A 22387-nucleotide genomic window follows, 5' to 3' on the forward strand; every position below is an offset into this window, starting at 1 on the left:
CCAGGTGTCCTAATTAGCCTGCCTGCCTTAACTGGTTCTAGCAGGTTCCTGATTACTCTAGTGCAGCCCCTGCTCAAGGAACAGAAAAAAAATGGTTACTCACCTTCTCGTAACTGTTGTTCTTCGAGATGTGTTGTTCATGTCCATTCCAAGCAGGTGTGTGCGCGTCGCGTGCACGCCAGCCGGAAGATTTTACTATAGCAGCGTCTGTAGGGTCGGCTTCGGCGCCCCCTGGAGTGGCGCCTTCATGGCGGTGTATATAGGGGCCAGCCGACCCCCCACACCCTCAATTCCTTCTTGCCGATACTCCGACAGAGGGGTAAGAGGGTGGGTATTGGAATGGACATGAACATCTCGAAGAACAACAGTTACGAGAAGGTGAGTAACCGTTTTTTCTTCTTCGAGTGATTGTTCATGTCCATTCCAAGCAGGTGACTCACAAGCCCGAAGCTAGCTGGTGGGGTCGGAGGTCACTGCAGACTGGAGGACTGCGCGGCCAAAGGCAGCATCATCTCTGGCCTGGTGTGTGATGGCGTAGTGCGCCGTAAAGGTGTGGATTGAGGACCAGGTGGCCGCTCTACAAATTTCCTGTGTTGGGACCTGGGCCAGGAACACAGCCGAAGAGGCCTGCGCTCTTGTGGAGTGGGCCGTGATAGGCGGGGCTGGTACATTGGCCCGACTGTAGCACTCCCGGATGCAGGTTCTGATCCAAGCCGAAATTCGCTGTGACGTGACTGGGAGCCCTTTCATCCTGTCGGCCACAGCAACGAAAAGTTGGGTTGACTTCCTGAAGGATCTTGTCCTTTTGATATAGAAAGCGAGAGCCCTGCGAACGTTGAGGGAATGCAGCCTACGCTCCCTCGCAGAGGAGTGTGGTTTCGGGTAAAATACCGGGAGAAAAATGTCTTGACCCATGTGAAATGGGGAAACCACCTTAGGCAGGAATGCTGGGTGTGGCCTGAGTTGGACCTTGTCCTTGTGGAAGACGGTGTATGGGGGTTCAGATGTTAGAGCTCTGAGTTCTGACACTCTCTGGGCTGATGTGATAGCCACCAAGAACGCGACCTTATATGAAAGATATAACAGCGAGCACGAAGCCAGCGGCTCGAAGGGGGGCCCTGTGAGGGCGGACAGGATCAAATTGAGGTCCCAAGCAGGGACAGGTTGGTGGATGTGTGGGAACAGTCTGTCAAGGCCCTTAAGGAACCGTCCAACGAGTGGGTTCACAAACACTGAGGTACCCCCCTCTCCCGGGTGGAACGCCGAGATTGCAGCAAGGTGTACTCGAACCGACGAGAGAGTCAGTCCCAGGTGTCTCAGATGTAGCAAATAGTCCAATATGAGGGGGACCGGGGCGAGCAAGGGAGCCTGGCCCCGTTGTGTGGCCCAGAGGGAGAAGCGCTTCCACTTGGCCAAAAACGTGGTCCTTGTTGAGGGCTTCCTGCTACCCAGAAGGACCTGCCTGACCTGCATTGCAACTCCACGGGGTTTAGCCATGGAGCATCCAGGCTGTAAGGTGGAGCGACTCCAGGTTCGGGTGAAGCAGGCGACCGCGATCCTGTGTGATCAAGTCCGGTAGTAGGGGCAACCTGAGTGGCACCCGCATAGACATGTGCAGGAGAGACGTGTACCAGTGCTGGCGCGGCTACGCAGGCGCTATCAGGATGAGCCGAGCGTGATCTCTGCGGGCCTTGAGGATTACTCTGTGAATCATGGGAATCGGGGGAAAGGTGTAAAATAGCCCGTCTGTCCAAGAGAGGAGAAAAGCGTCTGTTAGGGACCCCGGACTGCATCCCCTGAGGGAGCAGAATTGATGACACTTCCTGTTCTCGCTGGAGGCAAACAGGTCCACCTGGGGATGACCCCAGAATCGGAAAATTGAGAGAACTATATCCCAGCAGATAGACCACTCGTGACCCTGGAACGAGCGGCTGAGTGCGTCCGCGAGCCCGTTGTGCGCCCCCGGGAGGTAGGATGCTGTCAGGTGAATTACGTTCTGTACGCAAAAGTCCCATAACGCGAGGGGCTCCCGACAAAGGGGAGAGGAGCGAGCACCACCCTGTTTGTTGATATAGAACATCGTTGGAGTATTGTCCGTGAGGACAGAAACGCACCTGCCTGCCAGCTGGGATTTGAAGGCTATGCATGCGAGGTGCACAGCTCGTAATTCCCTGACACTGATGTGCAGCGAAAGATCCTCTCGTGACCAAAGGCCTTGGGTTCTGAGGTCGCCCAGATGTGCACCCCATCCCCAATCCGATGCGTCCGTTACCAGGGAGAGGGAGGGCTCGGGGTCGAGGAAAGGAACTCCTGCGCAGACCACCCGCGGGTCGAGCCACCATTGAAGGGAGTCAAACACCGGCTGAGGTAACGTCACCACCAATTCTAGGGAGTCCCTGACTGGCCGATAAACCCCTGCCAACCAAGACTGGAGTGGGCGCAGTCTGAGTCTGGCGTGCCTCACCACGTAGGTACATGCTGCCATATGCCCTAGTAATTTGAGGCAGCTTCTTGCTGTGGTGGTGGGGTAACGTTGGAGGCCGAGAATAATGTTGGATATAGTGCGGAATCTGGCCTCTGGGAGATATGCCCTGGCGTGTGTCGAGTCCAGAACTGCTCCTATGAATTCGATTTTTTGGGTTGGAGATAGTGTGGACTTGGCCTCGTTGAGTAAGAGGCCGAGCGCAAGGAAGGTTTGCCTGGCAAAAACCACCTGAGCCTCCACTTGTGCCCTGGACCTGCCCTTGATGAGCCAATCGTCCAGGTAGGGAAACACCTGAATCCCCTGCCTGCCCAGGAAGGCTGCCACGACTGCCATGCACTTCGTGAAGACCCTTGGGGCTGCTAACAGACCAAAGGGCAGAACCGTAAACCGTAGATGGGCGCTGCCCACGAGAAACCTGAGGTAACGCCTGTGCTGAGGGATTATCGCAATATGAAAGTATGCGTCCTTTAAGTCGAGGGCGGCATACCAGTCTCCTGGATCCAGGGAAGGAATGATGGAGGACAGGGAGACCATGCGGAACTTGAGCTTCGTCACAAACTTGTTGAGACGCCACAAGTCCAGAATAGGTCTGAGGTCCCCTTTCACTTTCGGTATTAGGAAATATCGAGAATAGAAGCCCTTGCCCCGCAGCTCCTGAGGAACCTCCTCTACTGCCCCTGATGTGAGGAGGGACTGAACTTCTTGAAGTAGAAGTTGCTCGTGAGAAGGGTCCCTGAAGAGCGACGGGGAGCGGGGCTGGTGGGGCGGGAGGGAGGAGAACTGGATAGAATATCCCTCCTTTACCGTGTGAAGCACCCAAGCGTCCGATGTGATCCGGGCCCATGCACGATAAAAGGGGGACAGACGTGACGAGAAGGTAAGGTTGGACGGATCCAGGGTTCTGACTGGGAGGTCATCCTCGACCAAGCCATCAAAATGGTGGTCTAGGCCCCTGTGTAGGCCTTGGTTGGGCAGACGACTGGCCGAAGGGCTGCTGTTGTTGCCTCCTCCTGCCCGTTCTTGGCCTTCTGCGCAAGACGTCCCCTCGATTTTGAGGCTGGTACGGCCGAGGGGCCTGCGGTGGCCTAAACTGCCTACGCTGAGTGACAGGGGTGTGAAGGCCTAGTGAACGGAGAGTGGTCCGTGAGTCCTTCAGGCTATGAAGCCTCTTATCAGTTTTCTCCGAGAAGAGCGTGGGCCCTTCGAAAGGGAGGTCCTGAATCGTTTGTTGGACCTCGTGAGGGAGACCGGAAACTTGAAGCCAGGCTCCACGCCTCATGACCAGGCCAGTCGCCAACGTGCGTGAAGCTGAATCGGCCGCATCCAGGGCCGCCTGGAGGGAAGCCCGGGTAATCAATCTCCCCTCCTCAATCAGGGCTGAAAACTCAGTTCGCGACTCCTGCGGAAGGAGGTCCGTGAACCTAGACAAAGCCAAGCACGTGTTGTGTCCATACCGGCTCACTATGGCTTGCTGATTGGCAATGCGCAACTGCAGGCCCCCCGTTGAATACACCTTGCACCCGAACAGGTCCAACTTTTTGGCCTCTCTATTTTTAGGCGTAGCCCCTTGAAAGCCTTGGCGTTCCCTCTGGTTGGCCGCATCAACCACTAGGGAGTCCGGGGGAGGACGTGTATAAAGATGTTCATAGCCCTTGGTTGGAACGAAATATCGCCTCTCAGTCCTTTTGGCCGTAGGGTCAATGAGGCGGGGGGTTTGCCACAAGGTGCGGGTTGTGTCCGTAATGGTCTTTATGAGAGGTAGGGCTACCCTGGATGGGCCTGACGGGGTCAGGATATCAATCACCGGATCCATGTCCACCTCGATCTCCTCAGTCTGGATCGAGAGGCTTTGGGCTGCTCGAGTAAGCAGTTGTTGGAGGATCCTATTGTCCTCCAGGGCCGGTGCCGCTGAAGTTCCCGCTACTGCCTCATCCGGAGACGAGGAGGAAGAGATCCCTTGAAGAGGGCCTTCATCTACCCCCTCTCCCTCTACGAGGGCCTGCCGCACACGGTACTCAGGCTGCGCGGCCGGTGCAGACTCGGGATGCGGCACCGCAGCCAGTACCGGGGTCGACACCGAGCGACAAGGCGTGCTGGACGGTGCCTGCGGTGTTGGGAACAAGGTCCCCATCGGTGCCGTTGTCTGGCTAGGCGGTGCCGTGTCCCTTTGTGGCACACTCCTGTCAGACGGTGGTGCCGGTGGTGGTGGCATTAGCGGCGGTGCCGCGGATGTCGAAGACACAGACGCGGCTCGTGAGCGGGGTCCGTACGCCTGACCCACTGACTGGTGGTAGGCCCACGGTGTCCAAAAAGGCCACTGAGGGGGCGGATGCCACTGCTGCTGCTGCCACTGTGGTGGGTACGGTTGGGCACTCGTACGCGAGGATGATCGCCTACTTCTCGATCTGTTAGAGCGGTACGAGACTGCCTCCGAGTCCGAAGTTTCTGAGTAGCAGGACATAGGAGGCGCGGTACCCACTGTCGCCGTAGAGGGTGCTGTCTGCACCGGTGCCGCTAGAGTGGCACGGCGCGGGGAGCGCGGCGAGAGCATTGCCGGTTTGCCCCTAGATTGATAATGGGGCCGAGCGGTAGCCGGAGGATCTCTGCACTGGTGCGGCGACGCTGGCACCGGGAGGCTTAAGAGGTCTGAGGCAGCCTCGAACGCCTCCGGCGTCGATGGGAGGCGCACTTCCTTCATCATGTCTGGGGATCTAGGCTTTTCCGGACTCGACCGTACCCTCTCAGGGGCGGGAGTCAACGGGATGGCCGGATGGGTCTACGGCGCAAACTGTCCTGTAGTAGACGTGGACAGCGCCAGCCCTTTAGCGTCCCGGTGTGGAGAACGATCCCTCACCGGCCTGTTCTTTTTAACCGGCACGGGCGATGGGGCATGAATTTCTTCGGCATGAATTTCCCGCAGTCCCGGCAGAGTTTGAACCCTGGGGACCCGGGCATGCCCCAGCGGGGTGACGAAAACTTGGGGAAAACCCCCCAACTAACACTAACTAAGCTAACAACAAACTAACTAACTATTTACAACAACGATTGAACACTGCTACGATTGCTGAAGAGCAAGCGAAGTTCCAGCTAGCCGTCACCGGCGGTAAGAAGGAACTGAGGGGGTGGGGGGTTGGCTGGCCCCTATATACACTGCCATGAAGGCGCCACTCCAGGGGGCGCCGAAGCCGACCCTACGGACGCTGCTATAGTAAAATCTTCCAGCTGGCGTGCACGCGGCGCGCACACACCTGCTTGGAATGGACATGAACAATCACTCGAAGAAGAACTACTCATCCAGTGACCAGTATATTTGCCCTCTACCAGACTCCTGTACCCCACTGGTCTGGGTCTGTCACAGTATACTTATCTTTTAACCATACTCTCTCTCTTTTCTTTTTTAATAAATTTTAGATTAGTTAATAAGAATTGGCTGTAAGTGTGGTTTTGGGTAAAATCTGGAATGTTCATTAACCTGGGAGGTAATGTGTCCGATCCTTTGGGATTGGTAGAACCTTTTTTTTTTTATATGACGAAATAAGATTTTCAGTAATCTTCATCATTCTTGACTTGGGTATCTGGGTGGAGGCCTGAGGCTGGGTTACTTTAAGGGAACTGTGTCGTTGGCTTCTGGGTAACCAGTGAGGTAATAAAGAAGCTGTTTTGTGCTGGCTTGTTAAATCTAAGTATTAAAATATCCACCAGCTTTGGGGATTGTCTGCCCCATTCCTTGCAGTTCACCCTAATTGAGTGACCTCAGCTGGCTCTCTCGGGACCCTGGTCACAGTGGGAAATGAGAAAAGGTAACCAAGTCCTCTGTTTTGCTTTAGGACAGCTTTCTTCCCACCTTCACTTGGACAGTAGAACTTTCAGGTCCATCATTACCAGATCAGTATTTCTGTAATTATCTTATAGACTTGGGTCTCAGAAGTTGTGAACTTTAGGATTAGGCCCTCAATCAATAAGACACTGGCTACGCTTCAGGTATTTAGTACCCTGAAGATAGTCTCAGCACCCTTAGGAACTGGCTAAGACAGAGAAATGGTTTCTGGTTGCTGTGAAGTACATCCAGGTAAGGACACTGAAATGTGGTGAGCCCCAACTAGTGTCATATCCAATCCCTATTGGGATTCTCCCTTCTCCAAGCTTGTCCTCTCCATGTCACATCTGCCTTCAATAACATTTCTAGCCCAATTCCTCAAGCCACGAACTACCCTGAGTGATGAGACACAAAGTAGATTAGAGGTGGGAAAGAACTAGCACATTGCCAAGTAATGTGAAAAGTAAATGAGAGTGGGACCCAGCAGACTACACGGAGACAGGCAGGGGCATGATGCTTGCTGGGGAGTCCTAACGTAATTTAAATGTATTATTTTGGGTTTCTTTTAAAGACAAAGTCTTTCAAAGAATTACAAAGTACATATGACTAATCAAAAAACAAAAACAAAAAAACCAAAACCAAATGTTAAACAGCTCATACATAGGTTTTCTGATCCGTACATACCTACTTAGATGATTTCGTACTTAGGTATGTGGAAATCAACAATGTTTAACAAGAAATTAGAGTGCCTTTTTTGAGTCTAATGAGGAAATACATATGGTGTGGAGTTAATTTAAAAATATTTTGCAGGTGTTGTGAATTATAATTTATGTGATTCCATAATTTAGGCTGTAATATTGTTAATACAAAAAGTTGTATTAAAACTTATGAAAAGATCAGTGCATATGCACTAGCGAGTAGCCAGATTTAAAGTGTTAATGCAATTAATTTTAAAATTAAACGAAACAGAAGGGCTTTCTCTGTATTACGAGTAATCTGTTTACATGCAACATTTCAATTAAGTACATGTCCTAAACTGATAAAAATACTATTAGCACCGGGATTTTAATATTTTAATTACTCCTAAATTTTTAAGGCCAAGAGGGGCCATTTTGAAACCGTCTGAGCTCCTGTACAATATAGGTCCTTAGAACCTCAGCCAGTAATTTCTGCATCCAGCCTGTAAACCCATAACTTCTGTTTGAAGTTCTAATATATCATTATTATTCATATAGCAGTCTGTATATGTCTGAAACTCTATACAACATACAAGAAAGAACTTGCCCCAAACAGTTTACAGTCAAATTCACAGAATTATGATAACACAAGTAACAACTATTCAGGTGCAGTGTTGCAGATTTTGTCTTGTTGGCTTGTCAATGTTGCCTTACTCACAAAGCCAACTATTACTAGGTACTATTGTTAATAAGTAATTAAAAATGGTCTATGCTAGCAAAATTCGGTTACAAATTTATAGATAAACTTTCAAACAAATGTATTCTCATTTCAACAACAGAAATTTCTCACTACATCTTGTAAACTGAAGCCAAATTCTCTATTTCAATATATTTTATTACTGAATCTGCCTTTTATTTAGATGTGTAATGATTTTCATATTTAGAACCACTGAAGTCAATGGGGCTCCTTCTGGGTGCATCAGACTGCCCAGACAGATCACAATGTAGGACTGGGGCATTAATTAGTAAGAAAGAAGTTTACAGTCATAGAGTGACTGGCCCTTTCACAGGTGTGAATAGGAAGGTAGGGAGAATACAAGGAGCCTCCCTTCTTCCTGCATGCTCCAGGCATGCAAGGACCAGTTACAATCAAAGTTCATGTGCCCTGGGCTCTGTACCATCCTTACACAAAGTTGTGCCTTAAAGGTACAATTTAGCTTTCACTTAGTCACTCCTTAGGAACCGCCAGCTACAGTACATAATTAAGCACACTGAGTAGAAAAGCTCATTCTATGATACACAAGTAGGCAAATATTTGCAGTGAGGAGGATGCCAAATATAAGAAACACATACCTTGTTCATAAAGTAAAGTCATGTTTGTATTTTTGTGGGCAACCAGATTATTCAATAATGCAATTATACTCTGCATGGTATTACCCAGCACACTGTCCTGGTGCTCCTGTAATACAAATAAAATTAAACAACAAATAAAACATCTTCCAATACATTTTCTTATTTCAAGTTTAACAGTAGACTATTTCCTTGCAAAATGTAATGGGAAATATTATCCAATTCCTTTAAAATTTAACTTAATGATTACAGCAGTGACAATTACAGTAACATGACCTCTTACAAAGGTTGTTTAAGAGGATATTACCTGCACTAAAACCTCAGATCTGAACTTCACATGTGCCATTTTGTCATAAATGAGTTGGGAAAAAAAAACTGGATATCCCTGAACTTTTAGATTTGGATTATAACATTACCAACCTCTAATCACCTCATATTCAGAACTGATGTATATTTTCATTGCATTACATTTCTCATACAGACTGTTCTCATTCTATTTAGCTTTAGTTTGAGGTGCCACAGAAAGCCAAGAGATTCTTTTGTTATTTTGTGACTAAATACACCAGGGGGCAAGATTTTTCATAAATGCAATATTAAGGTTAATATTACGGCTGTCAAGCGATAAAAAAAATTAATTGCGATTAATCGTGCTGTTAAACAATAATAGACTCCCATTTATATAAGTATTTTTGGATGTTTTCCGCATTTTCAAATATATTGATTTCAGTTACAACATGGAATACAAAGTGTACAGTGCTCACTTTATTTTTTATTATAAATATCTGCACTGTAAAAATAAAAGAAATAGTATTTTTCAATTTACTTAATACAAGTACTGTAATGCAATATCTTTATTATGAAAGTTGAACTAACAAATGTAGAATTATGTACCAAAAATAACTGCATTCAAAAATAAAACAATGTACAACTTTAGAGCCTACAAGTCCACTCAGTCCTATTGCTTGGTCAGCCAATCGCTCAGACAAACAAGTTTGTTTACATTTGCAGGAGATAATGCTGCCTGCTTCTTGTTTACAATGTCATCTGAAAGTGAGAACAGGTGTTCGCATGGCACTGTGCCAGATGTGCTAAAGATTCATATGTCCCTTCATGCTTCAACCAATATTCCAGAGGACATGCGTCCATGCTGCTGATGGGTTCTGCTCGATAATGATCCAAAGCAGTGCATGTTCATTTTCATCATCTGGGTCAGATGCCACCAGTTGATTTTCTTTTTTGGTGGTTCGGGTTCTGTAGTTTCCGCATTGGAGTGTTGCTCTTTTAAGACTTCTGAAAGCATGCTCCACACCTCGTCCCTCTCAGATTTTGGAAAGCACTTCAGATTCTTAAATCTTGGGTCGAGCGCTGTAGCTATCTTTAGAAATCTCACATTGGTACCTTCTCTTCGCGTTTTGTCAAATTTACAGTGAAAGTGTTCTTAAAACAAAGAACATTCTGGGTCATTATCTGAGACTGCTATAACATGAAATATATGGCAGAATGCGAGTAAAACACAGAGCAGGAGACATACAATTCTCCCCCAAGGAGTTCAGTGACAAATTTAATTAACGCATTATTTTTTTACTGGGCGTCATCAGCATGGAAGCATGTCCTCTGGAATGGTGGCCAAAACATGAAGGGGCATACGAAAGTTTAGGATATCTGGCACGTAAATACCTTACAACGCTGGCTACAAAAATGCCATGCGAACGTCTGTTCTCACTTTCAGATGACATTGTAAATAAGAAGCGGGCAGCATTATCTCCCGTAAATGTAAACAAACTTATTTCTCTTAGCGATTGGCTGAACAAGAAGTAAGACCAAGTGGACTTGCAGGCTCTAAAGTTCTGCATTATTTTGTTTTTGAGTGTAGTTATGTAACAAAAAAAAATCTACACTTTTAGTTGTGCTTTCACGATAAAGAGATTGCATTATGGTACTTTACTCCTGGGGGGAATTCTGCACCACTGCACGTGTGCAGAATTCATGTTCCCCGCAGTTTTCTTTGCTTCCCTGCAGAAAAATGACTTTCTGACAGGGAAGCAAAGGGAAGCTGCAAGAGCAGTCACACATCACTCCCTAGCAGCACAGGTACAACGTTTCAGACACCGAGAGCAGCTGGTGGAGATATAAATCACCGCAGGCCTGGGGACACCCCAGCCAGTGGCTCCTACCCTGAGATGGGATCAGCTGCTAGTCCCGGCTGGGCTGGAGGCAGGAAAGGACGGGACTTCCTTTTCCTCTGCAAGGAATGGCTGCGGCTGTGTCAGACCCACCCCCAAAAACCTCCACCAGCTGCAGGAAGCTCATCATCCTCCCCTGCTTCCTGCCCCCATCACTCCTCAGCTGTGGGGGGAGGGGTCACTGTATGGGGAGCTGCTCCCCCATTCACCCAACCCCTGTGCATCCAGACCTCCCATACCCAGACACCCCCGCCAAGCCTCACCCAGTACATCCAGAACCCCCCTAGCTCTCCATACCCAAACCCCACCCCACTGAACCTCAACCCCTGCATCTGAAGCCCCCCTATACTCAGACCCTCTGCCTCCAGACCCCCACCCCTGCACCCAGACCACTGTTCACTGAGCTCCCTGCATGCAAATCCCCACACTGAGCCCCCACATCCAGACCCCAACACCACTGACCCCCAACTAGCTGCACCCAGACCACCACCGCACCAAGCCCCACTCTCCCAGCACCCAGACCCGTCTGCTGAGTCCCGACCACCTTCACCTGGAAGCCCCCACAGAGTTCCATTGCCCCTGCACCTGGAACCTCCCTAAGGAGCCTCTGTGCATCCAGATCCCCCCATACCTAGACCCCCCACTGAGCTGCCTGCACCCAGATTGTCCCACACACAATCCTCTCACCCCACTCCTGGATCCCCCCACACTGAACCCCTCCTCACTTGTATCCTGCCTGGTTGAGCCTGCCCCACATCTTGCGCACCTTGAGCAGAGGGGCAGGGCCCCAGGGTGTTTCTGGGACAGGCCCAGGCCTTGTGCTGTGTCAGGGTCGGGTGAAGCCTCACTGCTGAGTCCATGTCCTTGAGTTGGGGGGTGGAGGGGGGTTGCAGGGTGATCTTCCACCTTCGTGCAGCCAGTGGCCTGTGCTCCCCACTGCCATGCTGGAGCCTCTGCATTTGTTTATTGACAACTAAAACTTGCAGAATTTTGAAGAATTTTAAAATATTGTGCACAGCATTTTTAATTTTTTGGAGCAGAATGCCATCAGAAGTAGGTACATGTATGAGGTGAATTGAAAAACACTTTCTTTTGTTTATCATTTTTACAATGCAAATATTTGTAATAAAAATAATATAAAGTGAGCACTGTACACTTTGTATTCTGTGTTGTAATTGAAATCAATATATTTGAAAATGTACAAAACCATCCAAAATATTTAATACGTTTAAATTGGTAGTCTATTGTTTAACAGTGCAATTAAAACCGCGATTAATCGCGACTAATTTTTTTTTTAGTTAAATGCGTGAGTTAACTGCGATTAATTGACAGTCCTAGTTAATATATAATACATGAAGGACACCCATATTTACATATATAGTTTCATGATTCTCAGTGAGGCTCATTGTTGACAGATTGTTTCAGTGAAGTGACAGAATATTTTGACTCTATATTGCTAAATTCAAGGTGTTCTTGATCATGAGAAAAATGTTTTGTCTCTACAGTCCTGCCCTTAAAAATATGCTGTAATCAATCTGAAAGGTGTGAAAAATTGTGGTGTGATCAGTAATAGTTAGCTTGACAACTAGAAACTAGTACAGGAACATTATGAGCTTGTGACAAGGGCGGTGTCAAATCTGTGCCAAATATAAATACAAAGAAAATATTTTAAATCTCAATTGGGATGTTCAAAAAACAGTGGGTTGAATGTGTGCTCAAATGGGAATTATTTCTGAAACTCTGGCTAGTGTCATTAGTATACAGATGACATGCAGCAACATTTCTTCTTTCTACCAGAAATGGATGATGCGGGGTCAGTTTTTGCTTGCTTCCTAGCATTAGGATTTGCATAAGAGTAAACTAGCTGAATCTTAATTTGTACAAATCTGAAATAATGACAGTGGGTTAGAAGCAGGGAAAGGATTTCAAGAATATGGTGAAGAGGACTTCAGACCCCATTAAATACAGGGTTTAGCCATGCAATTTGCAACTAGATGCTCTAAGACAGTGGTTCTCAAACTTTTATTCTGGTGACTCCTTTTACATAGCAAGCCTCTGAGTGCGACCCCCCTCATAAATTAAAAACACTTTAAAACATATTTAACACCATTATAAATGCAGGAGGCAAAGTGGGGTTTGGGGTGGAGGCTGACGGCTTGCAACCCCCCATGTAATAACCTCATGACCCCCTGAGGGGTCCCACCCCCCAATTTGAGAACCCCTGCTCTAAGACCACAGTCTTCCTCTGGAATCCCAGCTAGTTCTGGGGGCCAAGAGCAACTTAATCTCAGCTACCTCCTCTGAATAGACATCTGTGACCTTCTCTCTCAGGTCTGCTATTACCACAATAATGGCAATATGTCCTACTTTGGGATATTCTTGATGACCACTCAGATGTTACAGATGGTGCTGAATGCAACTGGTTGACTGTAAGCTAGTAACAGTCACAAGGAATATGTTACTGCTTTTCTTAAAATAGTTCCTTCCTATTCAACTTCTGGGTACAATTCAAGTTGTTGTCTCTTATCTATTAAAGCCCTGGATGGCTTGGGTCCCCACTATCAGAGAGACAACCTCTCTTTCCACATATTATCATCACAGCATTTGAGATAAGGTAGAGCATTTGAAGGCCTAGATGTAAACATCATGTGGTTAGTAGCTGGGAATTCTTAGTGGGGGTCTCTTGACTCTGGAACTGACTTTCCTCAAGGGTCTGCTGGACTTTAGGATACAATGCAAAGCCTAAAATATAGGCTGATATATTTAAATACAATGTTGGAAAGTATAAATGTAAGCTCCTTTAAAAAAATAAAGTAACCAAAACAGAAAAATGATGTCATACGGCAATGCTATTGAAAAGCAATTTTGAAATATATTCTTAGGGGGACTTCAAGTTTTCAGATAAGCATTACTAATACATCAACAAGATACATGTTCATCTGATAGCCTGTCACCCTCTATCTAATTAGTTTTTTTAAAGCATGCTTGGAGCACAATTAATAAACACCAAGGAGATGTACTTTATTCACAACAAAATTAACTAATGATATATTCTGTAGAAAATCAGTTCCTAAGACAAACAAAAATGCAAAGCTAGTAAGAAGATCACTGTTTATGACAAAATGACAGATGACACTCGGTGTCAAGTACTTTCTGTGGAAGTAAAAATAAATTTATCATTCGGAGACCAAAGCACCATATATTTGATGTAAATATCTTGTAATCAAATTCACTTTTTTAAATATACAATTGTAACAAAGAACTTGGTACACCTCTACCTCGATGTAACGCGACCCGATATAACACGAATTCGGATATAACGCGGTAAAGCAGCGCTCCGGGGGGGCGAGGCTGCGCACTCCGGTGGATCAAAGCAAGTTTAATATAACGTGGTTTCACCTATAACACAGTAAGATTTTTTGGCTCCCAAGGACAGCGTTATATCGAGGTAGAGGTGTAGTTGTGCAGCATTACAATCTTTTGCATCCACAAAGTTAGTAGCACATAAATTAAGCCATATTTCTTTTAATGGAAATCAATCAACTGTGTTATATAACTCTAATGAAAGATGGTTGCACTGGTGCCTTTGCTTCTATTAAAGCAGTATCAAATGAAGTTCATTGTACTATAACCTACACAATTCTAGATTTCAGGATATAATTCTAGGCATCTAAGAGAGAAAAATACTCTCAATAAATAAAATTATTTTAGGTGTCCGACTTAGAGCAAAAGAGTATACTCAGCTAGATTACTGAAGTTTTACTATATACACCTCTACCCCGATATAATGTGACCCGATATAACACGAATTCGGATATAATGCGGTAAAGCAGTGCTCCGGGGGGGCGGGGCTGCGCACTCCGGCAGATCAAAGCAAGTTTGATATAACGCGGTTTCACCTATAACACGGTAAGATTTTTTGGCTCCCGAGGACAGCGTTATATTGGGGTAGAGGTGTGTATGTGTATATATATATATATATATATATATATATGCACACACACACACACACACACACACACACACACACACACACATATATATACATATACACCTTTCAGAACTGCTGTGCCGAGTCTTCATTTATTCACTCTAATTTAAGGTTTTGCGTGCCAGTAATACATTTTAACATTTTTAGAAGGTCTCTTTCTATAAGTCTATAATATATAACTAAACTATTGTATGTAAAGTAAATAAGGTTTTTAAAATGTTTAAGAAGCTTCATTTAAAATTAAATTAAAATGCAGAGCCCCCTGGACCGGTGGCCAGGACCTGGGCAGAGTGAGTGCCACTGAAAATCACGTGCCATAGGTTACCTACCCCGATATACACACATACACATATTAGTAAAACTATATATATATATATATAAATATATATATAAAAATGAATTATGGCTAGGTCTCATGAAGCCACAGGTATGCCTTACCTACACCTAAGGTGTCACTGATGGCTGTTATGTTAGATTTGTAAGGTTTATGTAGAAAATATTTAACTTCTAAATAATCCATCAATGAGCAAAGCTGATCTAATTTCTGTGCACGACACCACATACTGTGGACATTTAATGAACAGTGCACTTGACAGCTTTAATAAAACATAGCATTTGGCAACAGAGATAATTAGAATTGAAGCAGCAAAATTCTAGTGTTTGGCAACACAGATGAAACAACTTCATTAAAATGTACAGCTTCGGCAAATGAAAGGCAGGAAAGCACTGGACCTTGAAGAATCAGCCTTCTCAAAACTAATTGCTTCAGTGCTTAAACAGGACAGCTATGAAATACCAAGGGCATAACAAGGAAATACTAGTTTAAAAAATCGGCTTTTCAAAGAGCACTGCACTGTATTTAGGCCATTAAACTTTTTATTCTAATTTGAAGGGTTGTGTGTTAACGAAAGAAATCACTCACACTGTTTTAAAACCAATAAGGTAAGTAAATTTAAATTAGCTACATGGACCTGTGAGTTTCATCAAGATGCTATTGTATAAATCCCAGTAATAACTTTTTTCTTCCTTTTAGTGCATCAGAACTTAAAACAACACACCCAGACTTCAGCATTTTAACCACTTTGTTTGATAACACTGAAACCAGACTGCAATTGTGATAAAAGTTAATCCTCTGGAGACTGTACATAACATGTACATGCCCCGCTAAGCATTTATTTGGCTGACAGTCTGGAAAATAAAAATGCTTTAAGGGTTAACTTCAGAGATATGCTGTAATTAAATTAAAGGATACCATGACATTTCACACAGTAATTCTAGTCCACTCAATGGAATTACAGTGGTTAAACTGCAATTATTTTAGGAGCTCTCTTTCTTAAGCACATGACCTATGAACACAAGTTAGTTAATGAATATGAAATCACAAGATGTTTTACTATTTCTTACAATAAATCAATTGATACAAAAGTATTATAAAAATGAAATATAGCCAAACTACTTCTTACAAGGCTGTATTTTTTGTTTGCTGTCAAAAACTCTTGATAAAAGTGCAGGTTTATATTTTACTGGCATAGTTTATTCTCTCTGTCAGTGAATATCAATGAGCAAAATAGAAGCCTCTATATACAGTGTCTCTGGAAGCAGAAAATTGTTATATCATTAGTTTACAGCCTATAAGGGACTTTGTCAGCAAATATATGCACCATTCTTCAACCACAAAAGTAAGCTAATTGAGAAACAAGTCAATTCTGCCTAGTTATATAGTTGACTAATCAGGCTTTTAAAGTTTTGGTGCTTTTGGATCAATGGACTAGTCTACATAAAACTGAACATTGATAAACATGAATCTCAATATTAATTTAATGTCGTCTGTAGATGATCTAACTTAAAATAGGGATTATGTTTTAACAACGTGATATCATCTCCAAAGGAAAAAACATAGTTCTGATGACTTCACCTATCAAAACCATTCTTACTGATATGTAATAAATATGTCTAATAAATATAACATTTCAAAAGATTACAGTAGGGTGCTGGTCATGTAGTGAGGAGATAGCCTACCACTTTGGCAATCCAGTTCAGGAGTAATCATGGATATCCGGTTTCTTGGATGTAACACAATGTTGGTCTATGGGGAAAGGAGATGTCTTGTGCCTTTCACTAAAATTCTTATTGGGGAGTCATAAAAGGGGTATGGCAAGCTTCACACATCAAAGGAAAATAGTAGCTCAGAGTGATTGCTTGGGGGTGATGAAGGAAGAAAGCATGTGTGTGAAAATACGCAGTTTTTTCAAGCACCACACCAACAGACAAGGCATTGAAAGCCTGGGTTGTTGTTCTCCTATCCCACCATAACAAGTGGTACAGAAAATTAAAACATATTTAATAGTGTTATCTTTTATTTTCTCCTTTTCCCAGTGGGGGGTATTTATCCCAGCCATCAACGCATAGGTTTCTTCTCTGCTCAAGTCCTAGTTAAATTATGCAAGCTTTAAACACAGGCCAGATAAGCCCTCTTCTTCCATTCTGGAAATCAATCATGGTGTCCCCTTTATTCCCCCTATTCTGTTGTTTGATGGCTATAGTTGCATTCTTGCCTCCTATGTTAACAAGTAGCTTGTTATGAGCCAGAGGAAAAGTTACTTATAGCAACTGGGGTTCTTTAAGAGTGTTGCCTCTGCATATTTACATTTGTGGGATGCAATCCCAGAAAAGATGAGATTTGGTAATCTTTTAGAAAAGCAGTTTCTGTTGGGACGACATAAGTGCTCCCTGGAAGCACCAAATATTTAGAGTTGAGGCTATAAATCGGCCGTGTGACCCCACTCTTCTCATTTCCTTCTGTAAAGAGGAGTCCTATGGAAGGGGGGATAGCAGGCAGGTTTCATGAATACACAGGCAACATGCCTCCAAGAACCATAATTACTAGAGTAACTATTTTTCCTTCTTTGAGGTGGCTGCTGCATATTCCAGCTAGTGAGGGTCTAATGAGCACTACTACCTCTGGGAGGTAGGTTTAGGTGTTATAATTAATAAGAATTGCAGAATTACCCTACCACAGTGAGCATCAGTTCAAGATGTTACATCAAGAGAGTAGAGCTGAGTGTGTTCAGAACTTTAGGTAAATGCTCTGCAGAGGTCTAAGGAGGAAACACTCTGGAAGCATGTCAGCAGTGCTGCCCTATGCCTGGTAGAGTGAGTTGAGATCCTGAGGTACTGACACCCTACCTAATGTTTAATGTTTCAATTTATACAGCATAATCTACTTAGACTAATGCTGAGTAAAAATGGCATCCCCTTCAGTCTTCCTATTTGCTTTAGTCATAGCCAAATAAAAACTCAAAGCCCTATTGATATCTAGGCTATGGAGTCTAGTTTCCACTGGATGAGAGTACGGTTGTGGAAAGTTCACCATGAGATTAATAGTTTGATTCAGCGGGAACTCAGACATCACTTCTGGTATAACTTTGGGATGAAGACCCGGATCAATTTTGTTCCTATGGACTATGGTAGAAGTAGGATCAGCCATTATAGCTTTCTGCTCACTCTTCCAGTAGATGTAACTGCAAGACAACACAGCACCAAATTCCCAAGACTCAGTGTTGTCTTCTTCCCCTAGAGCAATACTGAGAACTCTGGCACCAAACATCCCTTGGCACATCTCTCTTTCTTTTTGAAGGACTACAGAGGGGCCAAGAGCTGCATCAATGTATCCTCTAAAGAACCTGATTGAGGTTGAGGAGATAACTCTGAAGAGGATCCTATTCAGATAGCTTATGTTATGGCATTAATTTGATCAGCATCAAGGAAGTCCCTGGCACCAAGGGAGCACTCATGCGGGTTTGCTCCAGAGCAACAAAGCTCAAAGGGAATCACTAGTACCCGCACAGCTGTAGGTGCCTTTTTAATACCGAGTTTCCTAAGTGCCTGAGGAGTCCCTGGGTCAGTGAAGGACCTGCACTGAGAGGTTGCTTAGGAGCTGAAATCAGCCTTGAGACCAACGAAATTCAGTACCAGAAATTTCACTTATCAGACTGATATTTTCAGTGCAGAAGAGGAGCTGGTTCTTAAAGAATACTTAGGTATTACAACTATGGATTCTGTGTTGTGTCTAGCAACTGACATTTTTAGTTCCAGGTTGCCCCTGGTTTGCTTGACTTGAAGCCAAGGATGGCCTCTTTGCTCCCATCTCCCACATGTAGATGGCTGATCCAACATCAGAATCCAGGGCCATGCTTTTAAGACATCTTTGTTGAGGAAAGCCCTGTGCCTCTACTGCCTGCTAATGTGGACTCAAAGTCATTACACACCAAACAGCAATTGGGGAAATAGGCTTCCCCCAGACAGAACAAACAACTTATTTGTGCACATCCACTTTCGGAAGCCCGCACTGCTTAAATCAACCTTCCTTATCAACATTCTTTGTGGTGTGATTAACCATGACATAAAAGTCTAAGGACACTGAATGTGTAATGGCAAAGCTACCTAACACTTACTATCATGCAGAACAAATTAAATTAGTTTTAGAACAAACCTTCAGAAATGGCTTTGGGCGAGAAGGTACCTGCACCACAACTGGCTGCAGAAAAGAAGAAATTGGGACAATTAGGGTTACAATTCTCTTTTATAATCTTGGCTCCGAACATTGAGTGCTACAAGAGAGTTCTCATGTAGCCCAATAAACTCTACTTTCCAAAAAGTTCCTGAAGCTCAGCAGTGCCGAGAAGGCACATCATACAAATATGACTGTGCAGAGACCACATGAAAGAAGAATCAATGCTACTGCATAGAATCACCTGAAAGAAGGTGCCAATGCATCAGGTAGTTCTATTATTTCCATATTCCCTGCAAAGCTTGTTTTCCCCATAACACACTTGTTCTTGACTGACAAAACTGATGGAAGTCATATGGTTGTTACTGATTTAACTCTCCTATGTCACAGTATGCAAAGCTGGTACAAAGCCAGAAGTTGGGTTTTGGACTTTTTGACCAGCCATATGAATTTAATATTCATTAAAGAGCTTGTGGAACTCATTGCCGGGGCTGTTGTGAATGCCAAAACTATAATGGGGTTCAAAAAAGAACTAGGTAAGTTTCTGACCCAGTATAACCGTTCTTACGTTCTAAAAATGACTGATTGAGAGTTCTGGAAATGGAAATCTATACTTTTCTCTACTGCCCTACCTGTGTGACTCAAGATAATTCTAGAGTGACTTCTCCTAAGGCTGAAAGAGCAATTCAGACTTAGTGCCTATTCGGTCCTTAGCCTCCCTGGTGACACTGCCTACAAAAAAATGTTACTTACCTGTACCATAACTGTTCTTTGGGATGTTGGTGCAGTCGTGTTTTCTATTCAGGTGTGCATGCACCCAGTGCTCCGAAGCCAGAGAACTTTGCTTAGCAGTACTCATTGGGGCAGTACACATGCTCTTTGGCCCCTCATATGGCTATTTAAGGACAGTGCTGCCCCAACCTCCCTCAGTTCCCTCACACCAAAAGCCCAAACTGGAGAGACTGATGCAGAAGGGACATAGGGTCAGTCTTGAAATACACGTCTGTACCCACATCTCAAAAAACAACAGTTACAGTACATACAAGTAACCATTTTAAATTCTTTGAGGGTTTCAGATGTGCAATTCACTTAGGTGATTCACAAGCAGTAACTGAAGGAGTTGGGGCTCAGAGTCTACTTAAACAGCAACTGCCCTTCCAAAGTTTGTGTCTGACTGGAGATACAGTCGTAATAGTGTAATGTTTGGTAAAAGCATGCATGGAAGACTAGGTAGCAGCCTGCAAATGAAACATCACTGAGAAATGCAACTGAAGCCGCTTGGGCCCTTGTCGAATGACCCCCCAGTCTCTGTGGAGGAGAGGTCTGAGCTATGCCATATGCTGTTGTAATATAGGAAGTGATCCATCTGGAAATTGTCTGTGCAAAAACTGCTGGACCCCTCATCCAATCCACATAGGAGAGAGAAAGTCGAGGCAATGCACAAAATGGTTTACTCCTTATCAAATAGAATGTCAAAGATCATCTCACATCCAGTGACTGGAGGTGCTGCTCACCTGCATTCGAGTGAGGCTTAGGAAAATAGGAAAGAATATTGTTTGGTTAAGGTGAAACCACTTTAGATAAAACATTGTGTGTGTGGTCTTAAGGCCATCTTGTTCATTAAAGAGCCTCTGGCCCTCTCATTAGGGCCTACAGCAGTTTACTTACTCTCCTTGCGGATGTTATGGCAATAAGAAAGGCTGTCTTTTGGCAAAGGAGAGACAGGGAACAAGTTGCTAAGGGCTCAAATGGAGGTTTTATGAGAACAGCCAGCACAGAATTAAGGTCCCACAAGGGAACCTTTCCTTTTACAGGTGGAAAATGGTAATCAAGCCCTCTTAAAAATCTTACTACCATGGAGTTTGGGAAAACTGATTTTCCATGGATTGGAGGATGGAATGCCGAGACTGCCACTAAGTGGTGAGACTCAACAAGTTGAGATACAGACCCGAGGACTTAAGATGTAAAAGGCAATCCAAAATGTCCTGAACGTGGGCTAGCAGAGGCTGAATTCCCTGAGCGAGCAACCAAACCAAAAAACACTTCCATTTGGCCAAATCGGTAGACTTAGTAGAGGTTTTTCTACTATTAAGTAGGACTAGCTGAACTGCTTGTGAGCATTGTCCTTCCTCCTCATCTAAACATGCAGCATCCACACTGTGAGGTGCAGGCTGCTCAGCACTGGATGTGAAATCTGACTGTGGTGCTGTGTCAGTAGGTTGGGAAGGAGATCTGTGAGGTTGAACAGACAGACTGTGAAGGTCAGAAAATCAACATTGTCTTGCTCAAGCTGGTGCAGTGATTCATCTTCATTTTGAGAATAACCTGAGGAATGAGTGGGACTGGCATGAAGGGACACATCATTGCTGATTCCCAGTTCAGATAGAAGACATCAGTTAAAGACCCTGGAGTGAGCCCTGCTTGAGAGCAAAATTAACTGTACTCGTTGTCTTTTGTTGCAAACAGATTGATTTTCAGAATACCCCACTCTCTGAAGATGGACCTCAGAACACTGGCCTTCAAGGACCACTTGGGATTCTGGGAGAAATTTCTGCTGAGGTGATCAGCTAGCTAATTCTTTGCACCTAATTAAGTGTGTGCCAGTGAGAATTAGGTCTTCCTTCATGCAAAAGTGCCAAAATTTTATTGCTTCCTAACAGAGCTGGTTGGAACGGGCTTCTCCCTTCTTGTTCATATAATACATTGCTGTAGTGTTGTCGGTAAGTATGTGAAGCTTGATCTGAGCCTGAAGAACCTGGCATGATTGTTTGAAGCTCCTGGACTTAGGAAGCTTCCTTTCATATCAGTTTCTGTCCACAAATCCTGAACATTCAATATGCCTATATACAGCCTCCAATGTATCGTGGAGGCATCAGTAACTACAGTCTTGGTCAATGGAGGACAGGCAAAGGGAATACCTTCACTTATTTTATTCTGATCTATCCACCACTCTAAGGATGGATTGCTGATGGCACTCAGACAAGCCTGTCTAATGACTGACAACAAGGGAGACAGACCAACTTCAACCAGGATCGAAGAGAATGAAGATGTAATCTCACATGCTGGGCTACATAAGAGCATGCAGCTACATGAACTAATAACTTCATATATACATGGACCATAGCTGAAGAGTGGCACTGGAGAGACAAATTATTCATTTGGTAGAAAAGCCCTTGAACTTGTAGAGTCTAGTAGGGACGCAATTAATTCAATTCTTTGTGTTGGAATTAATATCAACTTACCTTTGTTCAAAATCAACCCCAGTTGATTCAAGAGATATAGCATGAACTGGATGTGACAGAGGACTTGTGCTTTGAATTTGTCCTTCAGTAACCAATCATCCAGGTAAGGAAAGACATGAAATCCCATTCTTC

The 22387-nt window shown here is 44.6% G+C and overlaps 1 protein-coding gene across 1 annotated transcript in view; it reads right to left on the reverse strand.

The window, feature by feature from the left end:
• Positions 1–22387, reverse strand: part of LOC112119303 (serine/threonine-protein kinase ULK4) — a 421700-nt gene that overhangs the window by 135630 nt on the left and 263683 nt on the right. The window contains exon 31 of the mRNA XM_029914272.1: positions 8333–8438. Within this exon, the coding sequence (XP_029770132.1) occupies positions 8333–8438 (106 nt within the window). The remainder of the gene's footprint in view (positions 1–8332; positions 8439–22387) is intronic.

The sequence above is a fragment of the Terrapene carolina genome, unplaced genomic scaffold, assembly GCF_002925995.2.
Source record: "Terrapene carolina triunguis isolate 2854851 unplaced genomic scaffold, T_m_triunguis-2.0 Scaffold34029, whole genome shotgun sequence".
Lineage (NCBI taxonomy): Eukaryota > Metazoa > Chordata > Testudines > Emydidae > Terrapene > Terrapene triunguis.